The sequence below is a fragment of the Myxocyprinus asiaticus genome, chromosome 33, assembly GCF_019703515.2.
Source record: "Myxocyprinus asiaticus isolate MX2 ecotype Aquarium Trade chromosome 33, UBuf_Myxa_2, whole genome shotgun sequence".
NCBI classification, from domain to species: Eukaryota; Metazoa; Chordata; class Actinopteri; order Cypriniformes; family Catostomidae; genus Myxocyprinus; species Myxocyprinus asiaticus.
Window position 1 is genome coordinate 26,469,293 of NC_059376.1, and position 16,051 is coordinate 26,485,343.

At 37.6% G+C, this 16,051-nt stretch overlaps 1 protein-coding gene across 1 annotated transcript in view; it reads left to right on the top strand.

Annotated features, from left to right (window-relative positions):
- Window positions 1–2,074: 2,074 nt before the first annotated feature.
- Window positions 2,075–16,051, top strand: part of LOC127424000 (sortilin-like) — a 31,799-nt gene continuing 17,822 nt past the window's right edge. The window contains exons 1-9 of the mRNA XM_051668744.1: window positions 2,075–2,467; window positions 4,629–4,688; window positions 5,363–5,436; window positions 5,557–5,659; window positions 6,359–6,520; window positions 7,053–7,126; window positions 11,870–11,916; window positions 14,077–14,225; window positions 14,534–14,678. Of these exons, the coding sequence (XP_051524704.1) occupies window positions 2,210–2,467; window positions 4,629–4,688; window positions 5,363–5,436; window positions 5,557–5,659; window positions 6,359–6,520; window positions 7,053–7,126; window positions 11,870–11,916; window positions 14,077–14,225; window positions 14,534–14,678 (1,072 nt within the window). The 5' untranslated portion in view covers window positions 2,075–2,209. The remainder of the gene's footprint in view (window positions 2,468–4,628; window positions 4,689–5,362; window positions 5,437–5,556; window positions 5,660–6,358; window positions 6,521–7,052; window positions 7,127–11,869; window positions 11,917–14,076; window positions 14,226–14,533; window positions 14,679–16,051) is intronic.

Below are 16,051 nucleotides of genomic sequence, written 5' to 3' on the forward strand. Positions count from 1 at the left end.
AAGAACAAATGACTGCCAAATGACTTTTCACCATCTCACTTAAAGGAATAATCAGTGTTCAATTCAAGTTAAGCTCAATAAACAGCATTTGTGGCATAATGTTGATTACCATGAAAATAATTTCGACTTGTTCCTCATTTTCTTAAAAAAAAAAAAAAAAAAAAAGACAAAAATCTGGGCAACAGTGAGGCACTTATGGAAGTGAATGGGGGCCAATCCGTAAACATTAAATGCTCACTATTTAAAAAGTGTAGCCACAAGACGTTAATAATAAGCATGTTAACATGATTTTAGTGTGATAAAATCACTTACTATCCTTTTCTCTGCAAAGTTATATCCAATTTAACAACTTTGTTGCCATGAAGACATAATGCTGTAAACCTTAAAATGACTGTTAAAACAATTTAAACAACTTTACAGTTCAAATATTAACAATTCTTAACAGAATAATTAATTGTAGGTGCTTTCATAAAGTTATAAGTTTCACATTTCTGTCTTTAAACCCTCCAAAAATGGGCCCCTTCACTTCCATTGTGCCTCTCTTGATTTTCAAAAAAAAAATGCTCCCCTTTTCTCACCAATTTGGAATGCCCAATTCCCAATGCGCTCTAAGTCCTCATGGTGGCATAGTGACTCGCCATAAATCCAGGTGGCAGAGTACAAATCTCAGTTGTCTCCGCGTCTGAGACAGTCAATCCGCAAATCTTATCACGTGGCTTCTTATGCGCGTTACCGCGGAGACCTAGTGCATGTAGAGGCCCATGCTATTCTCTGCGGCATCCAGGCACAACTCACCACGCACCCCACCGAGAGCAAGAACCACATTATAGCGACCACGAGGAGGTTAACCCAACGTGACTCTACCCTCCCTAGCAACCAGGACAGTTTGGTTGCTTAAGAGACCTGGCTGAAGTCACTCAGCACCTCTGGATTGGAACTTGCGACTCCAGGGGTGGTAGTCAGCGTCAATACTCGCTGAGCTACCCAGGCCCTTATTTTTATTTTTTTTATCTTTAAAGAAAAGTAAGGACGAGTCTAAATTAATTTTTGTGGTAATCAACATTATGCCACAAATGCTATCATTTAAACTCTTGATATGATTTTGTTGTTATATAAATAAGTAGTGTGTGCCCAGCTGATGTACGCAGAGTGTTATTAGTCATAGCAAAAGAAATCACTTGTGCAAACATTAACAAATAGAAGGGCATGACTTTGACTACATGCTATCTTAGAATTGCATTCATGTTAGGGCAATAAGTAAAATAAGAAAAGAAATACTGACAAAGGATGTCCTGTCATGCCACCAAAGTGCAGTCTTCTCATATTAAATACACCCCCAATAGAACAACTGGGTCACTGACATTCTCTATTTAAAGTTTATGTCAGATATGTTTATAATGTCGTTCAAAGTTAACCTAACAGGACATCAAAGACATCCGAAGAATTTCACATTTCTCACATTTTAACATGTTACTGTCCTATAAAGTGTGACGTTTCAATCTAACTTGACTGCACACGGGCTCGAAGAAACCCTGCTTGTGCAGCCACAAGCCAATCAGAAAAATGCTCAAGTCGCCGCAGCCAATTACTGCGCAGCTCTCGCAAGGTGCATTCGTTTCACCATTATTTATCTGGGTTGCTTGTTTTTAAAGAGTTTTGCGCGAAATAGTGGGGAGTTGTCCAGAATACAACGTATTAGATAAACTGGGTTGGTCTGCTTTTTTATACCATTTTGGAAATGGTCTAGATCAAATAAAAAGGGCGTTCATATCGGAGCCTCTCTGAGGAGGCAGCACAAATAATGTGCGTTCCAAACGGCATTCATGCGCCCTTGAAGGACACTTCGGGAAGGGGACGCCACTCAAAAGGTTGTTCCAAACAAAAATAAGAACGATAATTATTTCACAAAGGGCCTTTTCAAAAGACGTTTAGTGAAGGCTACATTTAAACTGTGATGCCATGCTCCCTTAAGAATGCCCACGTCAAGAGCTCTGTCTTTCGTAGTGAGCAGGGCATAGGGATGATCGCTTTAGATTGGTGTTCGTCCACTATGAGCAGCAAAGAGCTCGCGCTGTCACAGCCAGTCTGTTTTTGTTGATAGCGTCAGCAGCCGCACACGAGGAAGACGGTGTTTAATAAATGAGGAATTGATGCTTATTTAAACAGTAACGATAATACAGTCGTGTTGGAAATACGCTGTACATTGAAAATGGGAAGACTGGGACACTTATTTATAGTTTTATTCTTTCACATTGCATTTGGTGTGGATTTCCAAATGGATCCAGGATCCGCGCACCGGGCGCATGTGAGGACTCCTGTTTCCGCGAGAAGTCTTATCTGGACGGAATCGGATGCAGATATTGCTCTTCTCCATCATCACATTCAGAAAAGAAGCGCTGATCCTGGATCAGATTCCTGTAATGGTTTGCAGGGATATGATACCAAATTAAAAAGCAATACGCACAATGTAAGTTCACTTGACAGCTCCATTTACAGAAGGCAGCGATGCAACCTCTGTCTCAAAACCAAAACCTAGTGATCTGCCTACCTAGACGGAATCAATTTATCTGCGCAAACGCAGAACGTTTCTCTTAACGTTAGCCCGTTTGTTTATTTTGGTAACCAATTCCTAAAATTTTAGGAAACGTTATTTTTTTTAAAAAAAATTTTAAATTTTTTTTTAGCTTTTATCTTTATAGACACCCGGAACGTTCCGGGACCCCAAAATTGTTCGCTGGGAAATTCCTGTTAGTTTAGGAAGGCAGCTCACTAGAATTTGGGACAGAGCCCATCTATCACACTGGCTTTTGTTTAGCTCAAATGTATGGACATCATGTCGTACAGCACAAATTCATTTGTTGTGAGGTAGCCATTGTAAAGTGTCGCATTCAAAATGCAAGTTTAAATTCTTAATGGAATATTTTTAAACCGAAATAACTTTATGAGTTAAGTGAGAATTTCTTGTGCTTTTCTGTAGTTCCTGTCATAGCACACAAAATAATTTTTCTTTCATTTCTGCTTTTATAACTATTAAAATGTTAATAGTAGATTAGTTAGTGTTTGAAGTGTGTAATTCTAGATAGTAGTCTGACTTGCAGCAGTGCAGGACCAGTTAAACTGGTATGGCAGCATGTTTTATGACAACCAGCCAAGAAAATGTGCCCTTTATTGGCGTACTGTGTTAATTTATGATAAATCAATATGCTTTATTTTACAAGCCTTTATATATATATAACATTACAGAATGGAAATAATAATAATGCTGACATTAGATATTGCAGTGTAAAATGACTTCCTTTCTCGGAAATAGTTGTGGTTGTTTCTTGTCAGATGAGATGAAACAATCAAATACGTGTTTGAGGGTGAAGCTTCACCTGTTTGACACATCAGCACTGTTCCACCAGTGTCATCTCCACCTCAAAAACTTCCTCTGTCTGTTAGTCATCATAGAAGTGTCAGAGACTTTCCCCCAGAAATTGTTACTGTGGTTATCATGAATTCAAATGTGGCAAGAGTTTGCAAGAGCAACCTCAGCTCTGTCAAACATCAGAAAAGTTTTTTTTTTTCAAGGATGACACTACGCTTTGCTGCTTAAATTTAAACCTGGTTCAGAAACACTTGATGGCATTAGACGATTTAACTGTTATTTTAAGGGTTATAGACGCAGCTAAGACAAAGAAGTGAAAGTATTTTAGTCATTCTCTTTATTCAGGTGCAGTGCTGATGTCTATAAACCATGTTGCATGTTGCACAGAAAGGGAGGTGCTTAATGTAGGAGCTCTTCAGAGTTACATTTTGCTAATTCTGAAACTCTGAAATGTTTGACACAGTGAGATAAATCAAGATGTCAAGATATGTTGAGGACATGAGAAAATGTGTTTGTAGTTTGCTGTAATAATTGCTCATAGCTTTTCTAAATTCCACATTCCGCACAAAATTTTTAAACTTAGAAAAAGAATTTTTGACACCAGATGACCACAAAACCAGTTCCTACAGTCAAAATATTTTCACACGCTCCCATCTTGCCATACGAGATTTAGGATAGGAAAGTATATATGACACTCACATTGTGTTTTTCAGTGTATGGAACCGTTTCAGTTCAAAAACAGTCATTTTGGTTTGTTTTCATGCAGATCAGTGCTTCCTCTTCTGTGATGCCATTTTCTGACTAATTGTAAAATGTTTTAGGACAATGTGAAAAGTACCATTTTCACTTCTCAATGTACGTCTACATGCATCATGGTCAATCATTAATGTGTAACAACTATATTTTTTCTTAACAACTATACTTAAGTCTTCCAAACTAAACATCTATTCCAAACAGGAGTTGGAAATATCATCATCAGGATGGAAATTTATTCCTGTTTTGTACTCTGTTATTTGTACTATCAGTTTGTGATCCCTCATCTTCAGTTTCACAGTTGATTCTTGTTTTATTGTTGCTAGGTGTCCGATTCAGTATTTTAGTTAAGGATAACATGTGTTTTGCATTTTCTGATAGTGTCTTTCTAGGACATGCAAAAATGCCTTTATTGTCTGTGTAATAGCTATTATACTTTGTCCACAACTGATTGTCTCACTTCCTGGCTTTTCTTTTCTTTAGTATTAAAAAAACAATCTCTTTTCAGTGGACTTTCCCTGATATCAGTGGATCGGTGTCTTTGGCCTGGGTAGGGGATGGAACTGGGGTGAGTTTCACTTTTGATATACTCTTTGTTTTGTATTCACATTTGAGGACTAGAGGAGAAATTTAGACATTTAAATTGAGAATGTGTATATAAAATCTTTCAATATAGCAGGCCAGTCCTGTCTCTAGAGGCCCTTTACAGATTGTGGTTAGCAATGCATCTTTGGTTAGAAGTGCTTCCGTGTAATCTTGGCCTGGAAATATTAAAGTTGATTGCATCTCAGTCTTCCTAAGCAACCAGTTGGCCCGGTTGCTAGGGTGGGCAGAGTCAAGTTGGGTTAAATTCCTCGTGGTCACTATAATGTGGTTCTCGCTCTCGGTGGGGTGCGTGGTGAGTTGTGCGTGGATGCCGCAGAGAATAGCGTGGGCCTCCCCATGTGCTAGGTCTCAGCGGTAACGCACTCAACAAGCCATGTGATAAGATGCGCGGATTGACTGTCTCAGACACGGAGGCAACTGAGATTCGTCCTCCGCCACCTGGATTGAGGCGAGTCACTACGCCAACACGAGGACTTAGAGCTCATTGGGAATTGGGCATGCCAAATTGGGGAGAAAAGTGGAGAACCCCCCCCAAAAAAAGGTTGATTGCATCACAATTTCACAAGCTTCGCTTAATGTGTTCTGAAGGTTTTTGCCTATACTTGAGAAATAACTTGTGTTGTGTTGCAATATCAGGTTGTGCTGGCCCTGACAACATTTCAGGTGCCACTTGTCTTCTTGAGATTCGGTCAGTCTAACCTCTATAGAAGGTGAGTGTTGCATCTCAGAAAGGTTTGAAGGATCTACATATTATTGGTGCCATTGAGATTGTAACTCTCTCTCTCTCTCTGTCTCTCTGTCTCTCTCTTTCTCAATTCCTTCTGTGACAGTGAAAACTATGGAAAGTCATTTCAGGATGTTACAGAGCTCATCAACAACACCTTTATCAACACTGACTTTGGGATTGCTATCGGTCCTGAAAACTCTGGCAAGGTGGGCAAGCCATGTCATACTGTTTTGTACAAAAAAAATCTAGTGTTTCAGCTATTCTCTTACCCAACACCCCACAAGTTCTTTTAGGGCTTCTGCTAGCTGAATCAGTTTGTTGTGTGAAAGATCTTTTTCAAGTTGCTGAATTTGCCTGAAGACACCTGAATGCAGCATATCCAAGTAAAAATAATATCACCCATTATGGACCTTTTTCACACTTCCGGGCTTGAAACACAGAAGTAAACTATAGTTGGGTACATTTTATAGAGATAAATGGGGAACCATAGTAAAAAAAAAAAGTATTATGTGTTTCCAAATATGGAGACAGATAGTAGTTAGAAGTGAGAAAGACACCAAATTTACTGTCACTCCCTAAGCAGCTGTATTTGAAACCCCATATCGCAGAAGTGTTGGCTGTTTTTTTTTTTTTTTTATGTCAGGGTAATGTAACACAAAAATAATTTCAAAATTATTATAATTTCATTTCAAAATTGAAATTAAAAAAGTTTGCTAAATTTATCCTGCTAAATTTGACAGTGCTAAAAATCCTAAAGGCAGAAATGCTTCATCACAGTCTGTGAAAAGTGTCAGTTATTATTTATATGGTACAATCATATGGTACAATCCAATGTGCTCCATTGCAGTGAAGTGTAATTTGTGACAGCACTCGAGTAGTAAAAGTCCTACTTTTCATTCCTTCAGGTTATCCTTACAGGTGATGCATCCAGAGGCAATGGTGCCAGAATTTTTCTTTCAAAAGACTTCGGGAAGACATTTATCCACACGGAATTGCCCTTCCACCCGCTAATGCAGATAATGTACAACCCTAAAATCTCTGATGTGCTTGTGGCCATCAGCAACAAGGTGAGAGAGAGTTCACATCAGATATTATTTGGTATTGTTTCCTTATAGATTGAAATTTTAGGGAACCGTACTTTTAGGTAAATGAAAAGTTGCTGTGAGCCCTTTGAGCACTTTTATTCAGTTTTTGAACATTTATTTATTGAGTGTGTATTTGTAAACATTAATTCAGAAATGACCACAGATTGCATTTTTTTTTTCATTTTGGTAATATTCAAAACATTCTTATTTTATCTCAAAGTCAAGTTCAAATCTGAACACCGCCATCGACTCGCATTAGGTTTCCTGAACTGATTTTTATAAATACAATTTTTATAATGTGCTTATCTAAATGATATGATAACAAGTTAAATATCTTATCCTTATTACACAGAACATTTTTGCAAGTATAATTATTTTTTGTAAAGCATAACTGTAAAAACAAGAGAAAAAAAGACATGCTTTGGTTGATAATATTTTTTATGATTATTTTTATTTTGTTCTGATGCTTTCCAAGTGCCCCATTTAACATTATCATAACATTGTCTAATTTCAGAATGATCTCTGGATCTCTAAAGACTTTGGTGCAACATGGACGAAAATTCATGAGATGGTGTGTGTTGTGAAATGGTAAGAGCGTTTTAAGTTATGGCACCATTAATAATTGTATAAAATAGGGGTGGAGTGCATTTATATAAAAGGAGGGCCTGTTTTACTGTTCGTTTTGACCAGCCAGTTTGGGGAGTTCTGGATTGTTCTTTTTACAGCTCACGTGAGGCTGCACATCCAGCACACACTCTTAAAAAAACAAGCATGCAAATATGGCCACCATGGCAGCAAGGCGAGACATTCTCTGCTGAGTCACCCTGTTTTTCCAAATGGATCAGCTGTCAAGTGTCCGAGGGAGCTCGGCTGCTCCAAAGAAACTGCTGCATCAAACATTAGTTGGATTCTCTTATTTTCTCAGCCTGAGTGAAATGCTCACGCACTCTTAAAGGGATAGTTTACCCCCAAAAAGAAAAAAAGGTTGTCATCATTTACACACCCTCATGTTTTTGCAAACCCAAGCGTCTTTTTTCCATACATGAAAGTGAATGGTGATTGAGGCTGTCATTGTGGCTGTCATTCTGCCTAACATATCCTTCTGTGTTCTGCCAAAGAAAGAAAGTCATATAAGTTTGGAACAACATGAGCATGAGTAAATGATAACAGAATTTTCATTTTTGGTTGAACGATTCCTTTAATCACTCTGTTAATTTATGTGCTTCAGCAGGGAACTACTGTAGTTATCTTGACATGGAAGCTTGTGGCTTATCTTTAATTTGCACAATTGTTTGACCAAGTAAGCCAGATCTGCTTGGGTGCTCTGGTTTGTGTACTGTATATATTTGGTTTCTTCATTCCTGTGAACATGCCTAACTGTAGTTGTTAGATTAGTTGCATGCTCACTGCTCCCTACTGCCCTCAGAGTAACCTAGTTCAAATCAAATAAAAAAATGGACCTTTTTCGACTGAGCAATGGGAAAATGGGTAAAATCAGTCAGACTTCCTTTTGAGAGGTACAGAGTCTCTGGCATTAAACATTTATTTGACAAGGACAAGGTCACACCCACTTACACATGATAAACATCTTACGTGACCTCAGAAGCCATGAGAGTAAAACCAAACACCTGCAATATATATATTTACTTTATAGACTGTTTCAAATTAGAATAGAGTTTATTGGTAAAGTTAAAGGTGTAGTTATTTGTTTCTCCCAAAACATAGAGATTGATTAACATTAATGCCATTGTTGTAACAGGATATCTAGGATTGTCACAGATCAAGTTGCTTTTTTTTTAAGACAAGCCTAGAGGGAGTGACTCAGGTTAAGGTCTTTTGATGTTGCCTTGATGCCTTAAGGGATAGTTTCACACAAAAAAGAAAATTCTGTTATCATTTACTCACTTTCATGTCATTTCAAACCCGTATGACCCATATTTTTTGTTGTTGCATGGAACACAAAAGGAGTTATCTAGCAGAATGTTCAAGCTGCTTGGTCCCTGGTCAACATTAACTTTCACTGTATAAATCAGAATGCCAATGAAAGTTAATGTTGACCAGGAACAGAGCGGCTTGTACATTCTGCTAGGGCTGGGCTATATGATGAAATACAGTATTGTGACGACGATATAAAGTATCAATCGATAGAGATTTCGCTATATCATGTATATCGCGATATGTGGCTGTATCTATCAGTGGGCTGGGAATCACGTAAGACTGAGAGAAGTGAAGAAACATGGAAAAATATACAGGTATCTCTACTAAACACAGTAAGGGACGACTCCCAAACAAGTCTTTTAGTTATAAGTCAAAAATCACACACGGTAATACAAGCAATCTGTTTTACCACCTCAAAATAAAGCAAAAAAAATAAAAAAGACAATTATGAAAGCCAAAAGATGCACTCTGCATTAATTCAGTCAAATTTATTTATTTATTTATTTTACAAGAAGTGTTTGTATTTATTTAATATTTATTTTCTTGTTTATTTTCATTGGATGTTTTTTATTTATGTATTATTTTCTTTGTTGCATTGCTTTGAGAAGATCTTCAGTTTCTTGAGGAAATGTTATAATAATAATAATATTGGTCAACAACATATCAGACTGAAATGTGGCATAATGTGAAATGTAGCATTAATTTAGCAACAGAAATGCTAATATATCTATTAGCATACCATAAAAAAAAGAAACAGGAAACACATATGGTTAGGTTGATTTAACAATATTTGTTCCCCCTTTTTATATATATATATATATATATACACACACACTACCGGTCAACATTTTTGAAACAATTACTCATTCTTTATTATAATTTTTTCCCCCTCACATTTTAGAATAATAGTAAAGTCATCAAAACTATGAAATAACATAAATGGAACTATGGGAATTATGTTGTGACTAAACAAAATCCAAAATAAATCAAAACTGTGTTATATTTTAGCATCTTCAAAGTGGCCACACTTTGCCTAGAATTTTCAGAAATATACTCTTGACATTTTCTCAACCAACTTCTTGAGGTATCACCCTGGGATGCTTTTTAAACAGTATTGAAGGAGTTCCCATCTATGTTGGGCACTTATTGGCTGCTTTTCTTTATTATTTGGTCCAAGTAATCAATTTCAAAAACTTTTTAAATTAAATTTTAGTTTTATAATGAAATAAATTAATATGTTGGCACAATTATATTTTTGTCTACAAAACTAATTTCAAACATTTAAGCATACACCTTCAGATTAAAAGATTTTTAAGATCATGAGAAACATTTCAGGCAAGCATTTCAAAACATTTGACCGGTAGTGTGTATACAGGTGCATCTCAATAAATTAGAATGTCGTGGAAAAGTTCATTTATTTCAGTAATTCAACTCAAATTGTGAAACTTGTGTATTAAATAAATTCAATGCACACAGACTGAAGTAGTTTAAGTCTTTGGTTCTTTTAATTGTGATGATTTTGGCTCACATTTAACAAAAACCCACCAATTCACTCTCTCAAAAAATTAGAATATGGTGACATGCCAATCAGCTAATTGACTCAAAACACCTGCAAAGGTTTCCTGAGCCTTCAAAATGGTCTCTCAGTTTGGTTCACTAGGCTACACAATCATGGGGAAGACTGCTGATCTGACAGTTGTCCAGAAGACAATCATTGACACCCTTCACAAGGAGGGTAAGCCACAAACATTCATTGCCAAAGAAGCTGGCTGTTCACAGAGTGCTGTATCCAAGCATGTTAACAGAAAGTTGAGTGGAAGGAAAAAGTGTGGAAGAAAAAGATGCACAACCAACCAAGAGAACCGCAGCCTTATGAGAATTGTCAAGCAAAATCGATTCAAGAATTTGGGTGAACTTCACAAGGAATGGACTGAGGCTGGGGTCAAGGCATCAGGAGCCACCACACACAGACGTGTCAAGGAATTTGGCTACAGTTGTCGTATTCCTCTTGTTAAGCCACTCCTGAACCACAGACAACGTCAGAGGCATCTTACCTGGACTAAGGAGAAGAAGAACTGGACTGTTGCCCAGTGGTCCAAAGTCTTCTTTTCAGATGAGAGCAAGTTTTGTATTTCATTTGGAAACCAAGGTCCTAGAGTCTGGAGGAAGGGTAGAGAAGCTCATAGCCCAAGTTGCTTGAAGTCCAGTGTTAAGTTTCCACAGTCTGTGATGATTTGGGGTGCAATGTCATCTGCTGGTGTTGGTCCATTGTGTTTTTTGAAAACCAAAGTCACTGCACCCGTTTACCAAGAAATTTTGGAGCACTTCATGCTTCCTTCTGCTGACCAGCTTTTTAAAGATGCTGATTTCATTTTCCAGCAGGATTTGGCACCTGCCCACACTGCCAAAAGCACCAAAAGTTGGTTAAATGACCATGGTGTTGGTGTGCTTGACTGGCCAGCAAACTCACCAGACCTGAACCCCATAGAGAATCTATGGGGTATTGTCAAGAGGAAAATGAGAAACAAGAGACCAAAAAATGCAGATGAGCTGAAGGCCACTGTCAAAGAAACCTGGGCTTCCATACCACCTCAGCAGTGGCACAAACTGATCACCTCCATGCCACGCCGAATTGAGGCAGTAATTAAAGCAAAAGGAGCCCCTACCAAGTATTGAGTACATATACAGTAAATGAACATACTTTCCAGAAGGCCAACAATTCACTAAAAATGTTTTTTTTTATTGGTCTTATGATGTATTCTAATTTTTTGAGAGAGTGAATTGGTGGGTTTTTGTTAAATGTGAGCCAAAATCATCACAATTAAAAGAACAAAAGACTTAAACTACTTCAGTCTGTGTGCATTGAATTTATTTAATACACGAGTTTCACAATTTGAGTTGAATTACTGAAATAAATGAACTTTTCCACGACATTCTAATTTATTGAGATGCACCTGTATATTTTTAACTTTGACTATTTTTGTCAAATTCCAAATAAAGAGAAAATGATATAAGAGGAAGTTGTTTTCATTTAAAAAGTATGAGTATGAGTCACTCCCTCAAAGCTTGTCTTAAAAATAAGTAATTTGATCTTTTACAATCCCAGATATCCTGTTACATCAATGGCATTAACTTTAATGCAGCATCAATCTCTATTCAACCAACTTCTTGGTGCATTTGTTCCCCTTTTTTATAATGCAAAATTATGGTTTGTGTGGTGATTGTCATAAACGATGTCTCCTTCTTGACATTTCAGCATAGCACGTTTGTTCTTTTTATGTTACAAAATGACTTAACTGAGGTGAATTTACCTGAGTGCTGTTGTTTTATGTGATCTCAAGAGTTTAATCTCACGGATCAGTTCTGGTGTCTCTCCTCCTCTCTTTACCACAGGGGAATAGATGCTCTGTTCTTCTCTGCCAATCTTAACGGATCCTGTTGTGAGTATTATTTCTTGCTCTGTTGATCTAAGGTGCAGTCACAGGAATGTGTACTATACCGTCACTTGTCTTTGAGTGTGTGAATGTATTTCTGTTTGCGTGTCCTTGTGCATTATTACTGTACTGAAGTTGATTTACTCTAACTTTAAGAAAGATCTTGCTCAACAAGAAGGATTTTTCTGCTGGCCTGGTCAGATTTGTACTTGTGGTTGCCCTGCCAACATTTTCACTGGCCCCTCCACAAAAAAATAAAATAAATAAATATATATATATATATATATATATATATATGAAGAGACAGAAGCAATTGAGACAGCCTGAATAGATAGAAGAACTGTGGCAAGTTCTCCAAGAAGCTTAGGTGGCTGAAGGCTAAGGTGGTAACAAATATTGTTTCAAACAATGTTTACTGAACTTTGTATGATGTTAATTGCTAAATGAAAACTATTTATGGCATTATTTTTGAAGACGTCCTCACTATGCAACATTTTTCATATAATTAGGCACTTGTGAAAAATGTTGCATAGTGCGGATGTCTTCACAAAGTTCAGTAAACATAAAAAAAAGCTGAATCAATATTTGGTGTGACCACCTTTGCCTTAAAAATAGCACCAATAACACCTGGACACAGTTTTTCTTGGTTGTTGGCAGATGGGATGTTCCAAGCTTCTTGGAGAACTTGCCACAGTTCTTCTATCTATTTAGTCTGTCTCAGTTGCTTCTGTCTCTTCATGTAATCCCAGACTGACTCGATGTTGAGATCTCTGTATGGGCCATATCATCTGTTGTTGGGCTTCTTGTTCTTCTTATGTTCAATTCTATTTGCAAAGGCAATGTTGAAATCTAAAAGTTATATTTCCTGCTGATTCACTAAAGGCAGAGTATATAAAATAATTATTATATATATATATATTTTTTTGGAATGCCCAATTCCCAATGTGCTTTTTAAGTCATTGTGGTCACATAGTGATTTGCCTCAATCCGGGTGGCGGAGGACGAATCCCAATTGCCTCTGTGTCTGAGACCGTCAACCCACGCATCTTATCACATGGCTTGTTGAGCGCGTTGCCACAGTGACATAGCGTGTGTGGAGGCTTCACGCCATCCACCGTGGTAACCACGCACAACTCACCACGTGCCCCACCGAGAACGAACCACATTATGGTGACCACGAGGAGGTTACCCCATGTGACTCTACCCTCCCTAGCAACTGGGCCAATTTGGTTGCTTGGGAGACCTGGCTGAAGTCACTCAGCATGCCCTGGGATTCGAACTAGCGAACTAGTGAACTCCAGGGGTGGTAGCCAGCGTATTTTACCACTGAGCTACCCAGGCCCCCTTAAAATAACTATCTTAAGACAAATGTTTTTGTGAAAAATATACTGTATATACTGTTAATAAAATGCAATAATAGCTGGAAATTTCATAGCTGTAATGTAACTCCTTGACCGCTTTAAATTCATAAACATATATTTTTTTATGATTATCAACCCTTTCTTAATGATGCTTCCGAGACTATTCACAGATCATTCTTGCAATTTCAACAAAACCTCATCTATGTAAGCTAGCTAGATAACTTTACCTTTTTGATGACATATTTAAACAGCAGAATTCACAACAACAATATTCAATACATCACAGAAATACAAATGGTTAGGTTTGCAAGGTATAAAAACACATGTACATAATCAAGAAATTAAAATGTAGTAACATCGCAGCACTTGACCAATAGGGTAAGTAACAGTTCCACCAACTGGCCCGAAACTCTCTCACCCTGGTCCACTGTTAAGCCCTGCTGAATGAATGTGTAAAAGTTAAACTTCCTCATCATGATACAGTATTTAGCAGTGGCTGCTTTTTTGCAAGGCGATTGCACCAACGTCAAAGGAGATGATGCAGCAGGAATACCTTGGGTGGTGTTGCTCAAGGGCGCGTTAATAGTGTTCATATAAAGTGTAGGGATATTAAAACAGAAGCTTTCAGCATTGGAATTTAACATCCCACAGTGGATTTGAGTCAGCAAATCTTGCGTTATTGCTATAGAAAAGCACAACACCACTACAGACCTGGATACTGTACTGTATATCAGCAAATCATAAAAGTAGGCCAGGTGCATTTTTGTGATTTAATGTTACTGTATTGTTGCTTTTGTGTTTTCAGATGATAGAGGGATGCTGGTCCTGAGGAGGTCAGTTGACCTTGGCGTCAACATTAAGACAGTCGCTGAAAGGATCTACTCCTTTGGGATCGGTGGACGCTTCCTGTTCATTTCAGTTATGACTGGAAGCGTAATGGAGTCAACAGCAGAGGTGTGTGAGAGTGCACCTGAGTGTGTGTGTGTGTGTGTGTGTGTGTGAATATATGAACACATAAATAAGTGTTATAAATGCACAAACATGAATGATTGTTGACAACATGAGAGTGAGTAAATGATGGCAGCACTGTCTTTTTTAGGTGAACTATTCCTTAAATGAAAATGTAAAAAGGGTTCCTGTGAAGGTTTAGGGGTAGGCTTAGGTGATAGAAAATAGATCAGTGCAAAAACAATAGAAGTCAATGGAAAGTTCTCACCAAGATAGAAAAAAACATGTTTGTACTGTATGCATGTGTCCTTTAGGAGATAATGCGTTCAATACACGTATCAGGAGATCACGGTGATTCGTGGAACATGGCCCAACTTCCTCCAGTCAGTCATGAGCAGTTCTACTCGATACTGGCAGCCAATGATGAAATGGTCTTCATGCATGTGGATGAACCAGGAGGTCAGTGCTTTCTTTTGTTTAAGAATTTACAGTTATCATAATACATATCTTTACGACAGCTAGTATTGCCACTGAAATATATGTGCATAGTATTTAGTAATATCAAGGAATGAAACTTTAATAATAAGTATTGAAAATTGCCAAGAAACACAGAAGTGCCAACTAATATATATATATATATATATATATATATATATATATATATATATATATATATATACACATACATATATATAAGCACTGATGAGCCAAAACATTATGACCGAATAGGTGAACCGAATAACATTGATCATCTCCTAACAAGGCCACATGTCAAGGTCTGGGTAGATTATCTGGTAAGCGAACAATCAGTTCTCGTAGTCAACGTGTTGAATGCAGGAGAAATGGGCAGGAGTAAAGACATGAGCGACTTTGACAAGGGCCAAATTGTTATGGCCAGACGACTGGGTCAGAGCACCTCTGAAATGTCAAGGCTTGTGTGGTGCTCCCTGTCAGCAGTGGTGAGTACCTACAGACAGTGGTCTGAGGAGGGACAAACCACAAACCAGCGACAGGGTGTTGGGCGCCCATGGCTCATCGATGCGTGAGGGCAACAAAGGCCATCCCATCTGGTATGAACCTATAGGTCTACTGTGGCACAAGTGACAGAAGATTTTAATGATGGTTACGGGAGGAATGTGTCACAACACACAGTGCATCGTACCCTGCTGCGTATGGGGCTGCGTAGCCGCAGACCTGTCAGAGTGCCCATGATGACCCGTCCAGCGTCTAAAGCACCTACAGTGGGCACGTGAGCGTCGGAACTGGACATTGGAGCAGTGGAAGAAGGTCGCCTGGTCCAACAGCATATTAGAAAGGTGGTCATAATGTTTTGGCTCATTGTGAATATTATATACAATATATTATAAACATTATATATAATAAATATATTTAAAATTTAAAATCAGTATTTGGGTAGTTGATGAAAAATATGTGCAAGAGATTTTTTTTAATCAACATGGTTAAAATATATATACTGTATATATTAACCATGACGATTGAAAAAAACCTACCCAAATACTGATTTTAAATTTGAATTTTCCATTATACATTCCCATATTTATATATGAACGTATAAGGGAAAGTGTATATTTTAGGTACTGCAATTTTCACTTTTTTTTTTTTTCACACCTTTTGCCTTCAGTTGTTAATTTTAACAAATGACAAATTAATTTTTAAAAAATACAAGTGTTCCTTCCACTTAAAAAATGGTATTTAAATTTTTTTAGATGGCTTATAGCATGTCACACCGCAGGACACATTAACTTCCCAAAAGTATTTCATGTCAATTTCCCATTTATGTGATGGGCCTCAAATTATCTGTTTTTAAACTG